The 14,118-nt window shown below is 33.5% G+C and overlaps 1 protein-coding gene across 1 annotated transcript in view; it reads right to left on the bottom strand.

Annotated features, from left to right (window-relative positions):
• LOC123553732 (uncharacterized) overlaps positions 1-12,666 on the bottom strand; it is a 47,789-nt gene extending 35,123 nt beyond the window's left edge. The window contains exons 1-2 of the mRNA XM_053547307.1: positions 12,514-12,666; positions 921-1,307 (exon numbers count right to left, since the gene is read on the bottom strand). Coding sequence (XP_053403282.1) covers positions 921-1,068 — 148 coding nt within the window. The 5' untranslated portion in view covers positions 1,069-1,307; positions 12,514-12,666. The remainder of the gene's footprint in view (positions 1-920; positions 1,308-12,513) is intronic.
• Positions 12,667-14,118: the final 1,452 nt, after the last annotated feature.

Here is a 14,118-nt window from a genome sequence, read left to right as displayed (position 1 = left end):
TTCCACGTAACATGCTTGTTTTGGATAGTATATACATTATAATTATAGGATCTATTAGAAGTTCATGTAAAGTACACCCAGTCAGCAATCATTTTCAACTTTGACTTATTAAGTGTCACGACACATTTAGGTCTTGTTCCAGAATATTATTTTGTGTATAAAGCACAGTGAGATAAATAGTTTCGACTAACCGATTTCAATAATGTTTAGTCTATCCTAAACGGAGCTTATATATTGATACAGTTTAAAGAGTGTTAAAAGGTCTTGAAAAAGGTTTTTACCTGATCGCATGGACATTTCAAAATAAAGTCTGGTGGCGCTACATCGTCGTTAATAAATTGATTCGAAATGACAATTAGAGAATGGTTTGTAATCGGCATTTTATAGTGACAGGTCTTTTTAAGTCATTGCTCCTTGTGTTTTTGAACTACAGGACACGATGTCAGGGTTCGAATCAGTTAAATCTATAATGCATTTCTTTGTGTAACTTTCAAAATTAATTTAAAAGCCTAGTCTTTTAAAGTGAGTTCATATCGCCAACTAGTATAAAAATGGTAACATTTCATTTTACCTTGAATTTCAGTTATGTTCTTTCTTTGGAAATTATCATGCTGATATTTACGGTATGTCGACATATTGTACATATACATAATTGAGCCACGCCATGAGAAAACAGACATAGTGCGTTTGCGACCAGCATGGATCCAGACCAGCTTGCGCATCCGCACAGTCTTATCAGGATCCATGCTGTTCGCTTTCAAATCCTATTGCAATTAGAGAAACCGTTAGCGAACAGCATGGATCCTGACCAGACTGCGCGGATGCTGGTCGCAAACGCACTATGTTGGTTTTCTCATGGTGCGGCTCATATATCTAAACGTAAAGCTATTGCATGTTCTTGGGGAACAAAGCGTACTTACCTGGCTTGAGAGATCGAAACAGAATAGATTTGTTCCTAAACCAGGGCACGAACTGCTGACACTCAAACTCTGCACGTGTTTCTGGAATTTTCTCTAGCACGGAGAACAGTGTATGACTGTCTTTCCTCATAGTGCTAGTTCTTTTCATTTACTTTGATATTAAATTTTCAAAGACAACGATATCCACATTTACAAGGTTAAATTGTGTCTATTGAATCCATATCATATATCCGTAATACATTCACGTTGTCTCCTAACAAACATATACACGTTTAGTCAATATCTGAATCACCAGTAATGAACAAAATACTTGTTCAGTTTCAATGAATTGCTCAATCCCGTCTCTTGCTTCTCTGTTACCCTTGATAATTCGAAGGTCTTTTATTCCTATAAGAAAAAAAGAGATAGCTATTACAACATTACTTTCTGTGAGCGACTGAATGAACCCGCGTAAGAACAAATATCTCATTCGTCAAAGACATCTTTTGAAAGGATTTTTGTTTACTGTCGTTTAATGATTGTCTGTCATGGATAAAACCATAACAATCAAACCAAACCTTAATTGCCTGGAACCGCTTGTCAATAATTATGATGACAAACTGAAAACAATTATCGTATCCGTAGAATCATGTTGCTCCAATCAATTAATAGCTTTCTCAGGAAACACAGCTCCGGTAACAGCTGCGTTACGTCCACAATTAAACAGTATTAAAGTAATGATTTTTCTGAATTAATTTACATTTTATCTCAGACTGGAGGCCTTAATGTACTTTAAGAGTTTTATAAAAAAAAATATTCCTGGTACAGTTCTCAGCGTTTGCATCTAGTAAATGGAACCGCAATGTAGCTCATGAGAAACTAGACACAATGTAACTGTTTTACTTAGGAAAAAAGTTCAGATTATGGTTTCAAAGTCAAAGGCAAATCTTCAGACACTAAAGTCATCCAGTAAGTGATTTAATATATGACAACAGAAATAATTTTTTACAAATTATCCTTTTAACATTTGTCTATAGCACAGCAAGCATGAAATAAATATAGACCGGTCCAAACTACGGACGATTAATATAACGAACATGGTTATTCAGCTGAATACACAGCACAGCAGTTTTGACAAAAGGTTTCTAAGTCATGCATTCTCAATGTCTTTGAATTATTAAGTTTTAATGATCATGTTGTGACCCTTCTTTAGCAATTATCGTTTGTGCTTCAGTGCGAAGGCGTATTATGTTTGCGCTACGGGTGTTTAACGACGTCAATTTGCATGAACATTACTAAGAGAGAATGGTATATAAAAGTGCGTCGTTTAAGAACCATTATATATTTTGTGTAATATAATAGTGTATTCGAATCGTTTAATCATTAATTATATACCTTTCGATAATGTAAAATGTATTTTAATCTTTAGTGTATGCTAATATCTCTTGACTATTCAATTGCTTTTCCATACAACTACAATTACAGTGCTATAGCTGTAAATATGAATATCGTATAACAAAAATTAAATAGTATAAAACGTCAGTTAGCTAATGGATGATGTTAAAACCAAGCTGCAGGTCATATCAACACTGCAAAAGTCTGAAGCGATAGGGTTTCCCATTTTGGTGGTCGCTGTCCCTTAATGGAAATGTCATTGACATTGTAATTAATTTGTTCATCTTTAAGTCATGCCAACGTGACGAGTTTTAAGTTATATTTTTATGTGTGTGTGTGTGGGGGGGGGGGGGGGACACGTGTCTCACCTTGCAGTATATTATGTCAGGGCTTGGGTCGACATCCTGCGATATGTATTGGGGAGGCTTCAAACATGTGTCCAATCTAGCAGTATATCAGAACTGTCATCTAGGCAGAACTATCGACATTCTGTGAGCGATTCGATCCGTGGTGAGGACAGAACTTACAATTCTATCAAGTTTTTCGGTTATAACCACTAAGATTTATTCAAGGAAACCCACTTGATGAATATCCTTTCTCTGTCAACTTTAACTCCGTTTTCTGAAAATTATATTACCGCTCGAAACAATCGGGAGTTCACTCAATACCAAACATTCTATCAACGGAATGACGGGCGCAGTTCTATAGTCCCCGAAACGTATTTCAACCATTAAGGAACTAATAATGAATAGATATATAAGGTATCTAATAATGGCTGTACAAATCAATGTTCTATCAAGTATTGTAAGACAAAGCTCGTTGGCTACTTTGAAAAACTCGGTTTTCTCGAAATCGTCCCGTCAGCGGAAATATTATTTTGAGTAAAACTTGTATAACTTTTTCTTTGATTTGCATGTAGTTGCAATAAAGTGATATAGTTTAAGCAAAATTATTTACGATTTTATTTTTGTTTCGTCTCTTATTATTGGAGACAGTTGTGTTCTTGTCCAACACATGCCCAAGTGTATATGCAAGGAAGTGATTTTTGCTTTTTTCAAAGTCATAAAGACAATGTCAAATCGAAGGTGACAAATTATAAAAAATTGCATTTTGCTAATATTCATGTTTAAACAGTTTTCACATCCGTTTAACCATTAATGTACCTAAACAATTAGTGGATACACAAGTAGTTGTTAGGATAAGACGTCATTACCTTGAACAGCAAGTAAGCAATTGCAATCTTTTCTTTTACAAATTTTGTTTAAAATTCTGAATTCTAATAGATCCTTTGGAGGCAATAGACGCAACCAAGCAAAAACAAAATGGCAAACTCGGCGTGAATGTGTCTAACCTCTCACCCCCACCCTCTACCCAGCACCGGCGTAAACAGAACTCTGTTATTCAGAAACATAAGTCCCGAACGATAAGGAAATATAACAGTCCAAGTATGGGGAGACTTTTCACGGCCGCCGTAAGGACTGGAAGTTCAGTAGTCAATAAGCTGACCAACTGAAAAGAATTATCGTATTGTATAAGTACAATCATGTGTTGGCTTCCACGGGAAAGACAGATCTGGTTGCAGCTGCATTATGCCCGCAATTATGGAATATTTAATTGGCTTAAAGAAATAAAAATAATGATTTTTAGAACATCTTTACAATATCTAAGTGTCGTTGTCTTATTGTACTTACAGTGCTTTAGGCTCAGAGTTCTTGCCGGTCAAAGCTCAAAAACTCTCACACTCTTGGACTATCGCACTCTCAATAAGTAGTTTTATAACCTCTTTGCCTTGAATGGTACAATAGATATTGTCAACATGACATAAACTCTGTCAGACGAAGGGGAGTCAAGGTTGGCGGTATTTCTTCGAATGTTGACCATATTACTTACCCATGAAAAGCAATATGATATTTATTTTAATATACCGAAACAAATTAAGGGAAAACTTGATTGCGCATTCGGTATCATTGCAGTGCGTTGATAGTATCATTTCCGTAAAGCAGGCAAGCAGAAACGAAGAGGTTATGTTCAAATAGATTGTCAAGCAAATACATTGAATAACAGAATACAGCATTGCAACTTTGAAATTTCAGAGTGACACATTATATGGTTTAAATGACCACACAGTTCTTTCACAATAACCAATTGCGCTTCCGTATGATCGTGAATTATGTTAGCGCAGCATGTGTTTAGCCCATCAATTGGCATAAACACTATCCATCAGCTTAAAATTCTAACCCCTTAAACGTGACAATGGTATTAAGTACGTCGTTTAGGAATCGATGAATGGATTGATTTAACCATTATACATCTTGTGTAATATAATAGTTTAGTCGACGCTTTTATTAATTAACAATATATTCAGATGAATTTTAACAATTTTATGTATTTTTTTTATATTATATTTGTTTATTCAAGTCTCATTCATATACACTGTACATATATCACATTTACATATTAATTGTACAAATACATGTATATGACCATTCTAAAATAGAATTATAAGAGACTACTATTTAATACACTTAAGACTTGCTATTCAAACACATATACATGTATTAAAAACCACATAGATGCTGCTAATAGACATTAAAATCACTTAAAATGCAGTTGTTATTTAAAACACGGAGATACAAAAAAGACGCTAACGCGTACAGATTCAAAAATGTTTTGAAGAAATCGATACCCTCTTTAATCAGATTAAAGAGGGCCTGATTAACAACATCTATATGTATTATATAAATACACAATTATTTAACTAAGAAATACAGGGACATTATTTACACATTATAAGAGATCGCTTACGTAAAATATTAAAACAGGTTTTGGCAGTAATCCTTATCAATTGTGGGTTTGAAAATAAATAAACCAGTTTGTCAATGTCGGTCATGTTTGAGAAAGCAGGACATACATGCTCTGCTTTCATGTAAAGTTCTTGCCTATATTCTCCGTATATATGACAATTAAACAAGACATGACATTCATCTTCTATAGCATTGCAAAAAGTGCACTTTCTGTCTATAACATTAAGATTTTCATATCAAGACAAGACAAGACAAGACAAAAGACAAAATTTTATTATGATAACTTGTACACATATTGGTACATCGTTATATACAAACAAAATTGTAAATGAAATTCGTATAAGTCAGTGAACTAAACACATAAGTAAGAAAATATATACAAATATGGTATTATTATTTTGTAAATATTATGGAATCGCCAAGTTAATTAAGACAGATAAATTGAATGAAATGTGTGTGTATACATTTCTATGAATTTTATCCACTCGATAGAAAACATTATTAACTTTAAGTGGAGAATGAAGCAGTTTTTAATTGGAAATACCTAAATACTATGGATTAAATATTAACTTCAAGTAAGGAATGAAACATTTAAATCATTAATAATAAAAGTATGGATTACTACATTAAGGTAGTCGTTACTAGGGGAGGCAACCCATGCATGAATCTTATACTATTTCCTTTATTAAAGTAATGAAAAAGTATATAACCGTTTCAACATGGTTTCAAAAATATATAACCGTCCTGTAAACGCAACGCACGTCGTATGAATAGTTGGTTGATCAATACGAGAAAATGATTACCGCATTAAATAAGTAAGTTCGTTTCTTGCAATATTTGCCTTAACTAAGAATTGACAAAGATTCTTTAAAGTTTTTTTATTCTTGGATTGAAGTAGTTGCGTAAATTTAAACATACTCGGGCGGATATAATAGTAACGCTTGATGAATTGTACTCGCAAATATTCTAACGCTTTGCACACAATCACAAAGTGATACTCGTCTTCTATCTCGTTTGAATCACAGAGCAAACAGACTCTTTCGTGGCGCTCTAAGCGATCTCTCCCGTACCTTCCGGACTCGATGCGAAGCCTGTGCGCGGACATACGAAGCCGTGACAATGCACTTCTAAGAGATTTACACGGTAGTTTGTCCAAATAGGTCTCATATTCAAACTTATCTTTTACATGAATATACAGTTGTGACAAAACACTTGAATTTCGCAAATGCATGTGCCAGTCTTGTAAATAGCAGTCAATAAGTCTTTGCTTAAAAACTGGCAAGAATTGCTTCAAACTTAAGCTATCTGGAAAGTGCCATATTTCAGCAAAACCCAATACAGTAAGCAAGTTTTTAACTTTACCTGCCCAATTATTTATACCGTTTTCGCATTTTTCACAAGCATTAAGGTAAATATTTTTCAAAATAATGTTTTCTGTATTGATTAACTTAAACCAATACTTAATTATATGTAGATACCTCGTTATGTAAAGCGGATAACGACCTAATTCCCCGTAAACTGCTACGTTACTAGTATTAAGTTTGACCCCTAAAATGGACTTGCAGAATTTAAGCTGTATACTCTCTATTTGTTTCGACTTTGTGAAACCCTATATCGGGCATGCATAATTTAATACTGAGCCCACGAATGCATCGAATAACTGTAGCGATACAGAAGGTTTAATGTCATACTTATTTATATTACACGTCAGTACATTTAAGGCTTTTAATGTCTTTCCCACAATATACTGGTTATTAAGTACGAACGACCCAGTGTAATTGAATACAACCCCCAGGTAATTAAAGTCGTTAACTATTTCTAGGGGCTCATTATTAAAGGTCCATTTCTCTGTGCGCTTAACCCCACCATTTCGACGAAAGACCACAACTTCGGTTTTGCTTGTGTTGACTTGCAGCCCCCATAAATTACAATATTCATACAACTTGTTTAGACTTTCTTGTAAGTCGGTAACCGAGTTTCCGACGATAGCCATATCGTCTGCAAATAAGAGGATAATAACGCACATATCGTACAGCGATAACCCGGATGTATTTGTCCCTTGTAAGAATAACTCGAGATCTTCGAGAAATAATGCAAATAAAACAGGTGAATTATTTAGTCCCTGTCTCAAACCTATTGATATATAGAAAAAATCGGAGTATGAATCCAGGTGTTTGACACATGATTTCACAGTTGCGTACATGGATTTAAACATCCTAAGAATTTTTCCGTCCATTCTTAAGTGGTGCAACTTAAACCAGAGGGCGTTACGGTACACAGAGTCGAATGCCTTTTGTAGATCTATGAAGGCGCAAGGTAGACGACCCCCCTGAGACGCGACATGTTCTATCAGATTGTGTAATGCAAATATGGCGTCAACGGTACTGCAGTTTTTCCTAAATCCAAATTGGGCGTCGGACATGATATTATTTCTTTCAAACCATGATTCAACACGTGCAGTCAGTACCCCAGTAAACAGTTTCCCAAAATTACTCAAAAGTGTGATACCTCTGTACTGGTTGGGATCATTTTTGTTACCCTTCTTGTGAATGGGTACAATAAAGCCATGGGCCCAAACCTCAGGGAAATGTCCTGTATCTAATACCTTATTAAATATGTCAGTAATATGCCCGCCAAGTATATCTGAAGATTCAATGAAGTATTCATTCAACAAATTGTCATATCGACCAGTTTCTATTCTTAACGGTGCCACTCCACACCGAAATTTACTGAAAGCTGACCGATGTTGGTGGGGTAATATCATTTTACAATAATGTTCAACATCAAAATTTGATTTAAACAGAGAATATGTGCGTAATTTATTACGGCCTACATTACGTATACCATTTACTCTGTTAATAGATAATTTCCACTCGTTAATGAATTCGTCCATTAACTTGGGCTTTACTATATCAAATAACATGTGTTTACCTATATGTTGGTTGATAGTACTGTATACGTGACAATTCAAACTAGTAAGCCTATTCATTACAGTATAGAACCAATTTCTACATCTAGAACTAGCTTTAGACTGAGCCCAGAGTGCAACACGTCTATTTATTCTACGGAATGGAAGAGAAGACATGCGGCACCACAAGTTACATATAGTCTTCCATTGTCGGACTATTGGAGGATCCCATCCCATTTCACCAACAACTGCTGCATTTGGTGTATATTTCCCCACGCCAAGGAAGAATATGTATGCTCCATTATCTTGGCAATTCAGCTGCTTTTCTATAATGCTATAATTACAATGTTTTGTTTTTGTGTTGTTTTTTTTTCTTCTGAAAATGTGAATATCGTTTAACAATTATTGGCAATAGTTGGTAAAATGATTCAGCAAAAAAAAAAAGATGTTGAAAATGCTGCGTGTAAAACCAACACCACAATAGAGTGAAATGATATCGTTTCCCATTCCGGATTTGTCGACGCCCTCACCTTTGAACAAACCTGGCTAACTTTGTAATTTTGACGGGAATGAACGGGTTGAAACATTATTAACTAACCCGTCTGGTGCAATTCCTAAACGAACATTATTTTTTTCGATCCAAAAGGATGTAGATAATAATCTTTGATAAGTGTCTTTTCAACGGTAACAGATCTAACGGAAATAAGCTTGCTTTTTAACAAGTAGAAAATTATTTGTTAAAACTAAATGTAAGGCAAAGTTTTTATTTTATCAAAGAGAAAAAATATAGATGCCAAATATGAGCAACCCTGCTCCTCGCAAATTCTGGGAATATATCAATAAATTCAGGAAAAACGCTAGTTCTGAGAATCCTGTCAGTATGGAAAACCCATTTTGCAAATGTTTCAAATGAAGCTCAAGGTCATTTTGATATAAACGACTTTACTGTTTCACGTGATGATATTGAATCGCTATAAAAGTTGTGATTATCAAAATAATGCCGCTGATTTCTTTATAGATTGTAGTGATTTGATATCACCCTATCTTTCTACAATATTTAATCACATTTTTGACAATTATGTCTAACCGAACTCTTGGTCAGAGGGAGTTCTTATACTGATTTATAAAAAAAGTGATAAAAATATTCCTTCAAATTATAGAGGCACATTTTGTATTACTCTTGTGAAGGTAATTGTTTCTCATTGATTTTGAGGAACTGTATTAATAAATAGTGTGAATCTAATAGAACAGAACAGAACAGAACAGAAATTTTATTTGGCATTAAATAGCATATGCACATTTATAGCCAATACAAAAGTATACAAATACACAATGTATGTGAAAAAAGATGGACACGCTATAAAATATCACATTTACAACAAAATGTTTTTACTGAGAAAGTATCTATATGATCGAACCTCTTGTAATTAAAAACATTTGAAAATAAAGAATTAAGTTTCTTCTCTATGTTTAAATGCAAAATATAAATATTTAGAAATATTTTTTAAGTCCTTTGAATTTTCGCTTGACATTAATGTTTCAAACTTTTTCATAGTCGGCCATCTACAGTAGTATGGTTTGAGATATTTTCGTCTTATGTTATAGTTCTTTGGGCAAATAAGTAAAAAGTGAAATTCATTCTAATAATGTATTCAACGATTCACGAGCTTCCGTGATGGTGTTCTACGACTGATGCAATTTTCCTATTACAAAACAATAATCCGAACAATTCTGTCCAATAAGACCAAACTTTGGCGCGTCTTTATTGACTACCAAGGAACCTTTGACACGGTCAGCAAGGATGTGCTATGGACCAAACTCATACAGTCGGACATAAACTGTAAAGTGACCAACATGATAAAGTGTATTTATAATGATGTTCAGTCTTGTGTTAAAATATCTAGTATTTTAGACTGTATAGATTTTAACACTTTAACTGAGAAGGATTTAGAATTGTTATCTGTGTATATTATTTTATTTGCTGATGATATCGTGTTATTAATACTTACTCTAAAAGTCTACAATCACAGTTAGATCGTATCTACCAGTACTCAGAAAAGTGGGGTCTAAAAATAGATGTATGTAAATCCAAAATATATGTTTTTGAAAAACGTAGATCCAATGCTGTAAATGTAGATTTTTATATAAATGGTAAGAAAATCGAGCAGGTTGATCTCGTGGCTTTATTTAGGAGTGGCTCTTCATGCCCAAGCTTTGAAAGCTTTTCACAATCTGTTAACTCTGTTTGATAAAGTAAAATTTGATGTTAAAACTAAAATGTCATTGTTATGATACCAAGGTAGTGCCGATACTCTTGTATGGTTCCGAAATTTGGGGAATTTACAGACAAATTACATTTTAGATTTTGCAAATATATTGTTGGTGTGAAACAACAGACTGAACTTGCTGGTCTTGGTGAACTTGGAAGAATACCTTTATCTGTTATACGTAAGGAACGCGCTCAAAATTACGAAAACTACAAACTCTCCAATCTATACTATGTACAGAGATCTTATTGATCTTAATGTGCAACTCGTATTAATTCGATTATTGATCATCTTGGTTTTACACATGTTAGATTGAATTTTGATAGCAATTGTGTATATTTGTCATTGTTTAAGAAACGTATCCGCGACCAGTTTATGCAGGACTGGTCTGCATCTATACACTTGAGTATTATTGTGTTTAACAAGAAATATCTTTAAAAAAGATGGTCGGCGTGATGTAACTGAAGCACAAGTTATATATGGGCAGAAACCTGTATTTTAAATCTTTTTGGCAATGTTGAAAGGGGCCTCTGTGAAGTTTTGTATAAATGAGGACAGTAGTTCTGAAGAAGACTGTGTTTAGAAATTGTGGAGGGACACATGACGGACACCAAACAATCACAAAAGCTCACTTTGAGCCTTTAGTGCTTAAAAGATGGTAACAGTAAGCAAACAATATTGAAATACGTTCTATACTTTATTTTCTGGAATTGTTTGAAGCAACATGAACCCTTACCCTACTTCAGCTTATTATCAAATTTGTCTATCATTCAGAATATGTACAGTACTGTTTTCACCGGAAAGATTAATTTAAAATTTAGATTCTAAAATTTAACAGTATCGGACATGTTGTTGCAGGTTAGTAATGAGTTGCACTGGTTAGAAATTGTTGCTGCAATGCAGGGTAAGAGTACCTTACCAAGCAATCCGATTGGTACATTATTCAGGCGGCATAAGGTCATACGAGGTCATAAAATCGTGCTTAATACGGCACGCCGAAAAAAAAAAACAGTTTAGGTTTGAAAATTAGCTTACTATTGTTAAAAATGATGATCATAGGAAACACCTAAGTTGTCTAAGACTGAGTTCACATAACTTAGAAATTGAAACCGGTCGTTATAACAGTATCGATAGAGCGAAGCGGTTATGTAAATTATGTAACCAGAGTGTGAAACCGGTCGTTATAACAGTATCGATAGAGCGAAGCGGTTATGTAAATTATCTAACCAGAGTGTGAAACCGGTCGTTATAACAGTATCGATAGAGCGAAGCGATTATGTAAATTATGTAACCAGAGTATGAAACCGGTCGTTATAACAGTATCGATAGAGCGAAGCGGTTATGTAAATTATGTAACCAGAGTGTGAAACCGGTCGTTATAACAGTATCGATAGAGTGAAGCGGTTATGTAAATTATCTAACCAGAGTGTGAAACCGGTCGTTATAACAGTATCGATAGAGCGAAGCGGTTATGTAAATTATCTAACCAGAGTGTGAAACCGGTCGTTATAACAGTATCGATAGAGCGAAGCGGTTATGTAAATTATGTAACCAGAGTGTGGTTGAAGCTGAATTTCATTTGATGTTGTGTTGTAGCAAGTATAGAAGTCTTAGAAATAAACATCGTTGTTATGCACATTGGCCTTGTATGAATATATTTCATTTGTCAACTCAAAGTAAGAAAAGATTATACAGCTTAGCAAAATATATTAAAGATGTTTTTAATTAAGAAATAATACCCTTGAAATATGACTGTTTCTTGAAATTTGCATTATAATGTCATGTAAATTACTTGATGTATTGTTTATGTTAGTTTATTTATGTATGTCTGTCTTTGCCATTCATGTTTTGTTTGTATGTGACCAAAGGCATGTACTATGCTGATTGTCAATAAATTTGAAACTTGAAACTTAATAACGTATTGGAATTGAAGTTTAAACAGTGATTTGCTCTTGAATAAAATCATTGTGTCGTTCAGATTTGTATTATTACATTATTCGGACTGTGCCCTTGTGATATAATTCTCAAAAAAATAATTCTAATCACTGTTTGGGATATACAATTTCTTAGATAAATCGGTATGCGTTAGATTAACAGGAAAATACTTCGGTTCATATTGGAATGAAATATTTCTAAACAATTAAGTTTCAATTCAATTAAAATTATCATCGTTTCCATAATCATCTCAGTAACACATTATCGGATCTAAAATTAAAATTGAAAAGAAAGTGATATTATACCTTTACCCATAAAATATCCATTTTACCACACATTCCAAACTTATACCGTTCCTACGTTACTTTTACACTGTTATCATTTAAAATGCTGCTTTGCATGCAGCAAAAATGTTATGTATATGACAATGCAAAATCCGTTTCTTTGATCAAAAGGGTCCCGTTTTAAAATATTGTACCATTTTATCTAAAGTCATCATAAAGTAATATCACATTACCAATATTGTAAACTGGAATGTGTATAAAGAATCATTCCTTATTTTTGATTTTAAAATTATATTGAATTCTGATGACGCACGTATTTGTGACTTTGGATGCATTATTCTTTTCATGCTAAACATCAAACACTACGCTGTATTATTGTATTAACAATAAAGGTAGAAATTAAATCAATTCACCTCAAAAATAATTAGTTTTTAGTACAAAAACTGTTTGTTTATGTTCAAAGGCAGTCAAATGGTAAACAATTTTATATAAAACTGATATAATGATGTCGTCACGCTGAATAGTAAAATAGTTCATTGTATTCTTCCGCTCTGTTCGTCTTTTGATAAAAGTGTTCAACAAATAAAACTACAAAATATGAATAGGGTTTTATTCGCATATGTGTGTCTGTACTAACCTTAATTATTTATTTCTGTGGGAATTAATTTGTATTCTATTGAACTAGAAAGAACACGTTCAGATGGAAATGAAATTTGAATGTTTGTGCAGAAAATGTTACAATTGCAGACTGATTTGTTTTTAATTTTCAGACGGAAAAAGATTTAAGTAACAAATACTTTTAAGTTCAGCTGGAAATTATTACCTATTGAATATGATATGCACTTCGTAAATCAAAATGAAAAAGTTAAATATTTATTACTGCTTTCATAAAATCAAAATGCTGAACTTGAATGACAAAAAAAGATAGTTTTAAACAAAATATTAGTTCCCACACTGACTGTTTTAGCATGCATGTTTCCTGCATTTTCAGTGAAATGTTCAAACTGAACACAAAAATATCAATTATGTGCATGCTGTGTAACTTACTTAAAGTTATAGTTATCAATCTATAACAAGAAATATCTTTAAAAAAGATAAACGGCGCATTTACATTAAAGACATTAGTTTGGTATATTAAAAAAAACACAGTGTTATATATGCTTTTCTTGTTCGCCCTGTGTAGGCGTGCTTAAAACTGTGATATTTAGTGTTAGGATCTTACTCGGGGTATTTGAGGCCCATTTTTAGTCGATCTTTTGACAACTTTAACAGCATCCACACGTGCAAAGGACTGCAAGTATTGTGATTACCGTTGCAGTATTTATAAATGGGGCTATTTTTCATTATATCATTATATGTATATGAAATTTATTTTTCAAGTCTTCCCTTCTGAAACTATTGGCCATATTTGAAAATAATTTCATGGCAATGTTCCTTGGGTGACCCTCTACTTAATTCCCTCAAATCATTCTGTGTCATTAAAAGACATGACTGTCGGGTTTGCACGATAGTTTTCTCTATGTGACTGTTTTGGAAAACTTTTAATTAATGGCCTGATTTTAAAATAATTTCACAGCATTGTTTCTTATTCGAAAATTATTCATCCAGCTGTAAATGTTAGGTAAG

The sequence above is a fragment of the Mercenaria mercenaria genome, chromosome 7 (assembly GCF_021730395.1).
Source record: "Mercenaria mercenaria strain notata chromosome 7, MADL_Memer_1, whole genome shotgun sequence".
Lineage (NCBI taxonomy): Eukaryota > Metazoa > Mollusca > Bivalvia > Venerida > Veneridae > Mercenaria > Mercenaria mercenaria.
This window is presented reverse-complemented; position numbering and strand designations above follow the sequence as displayed.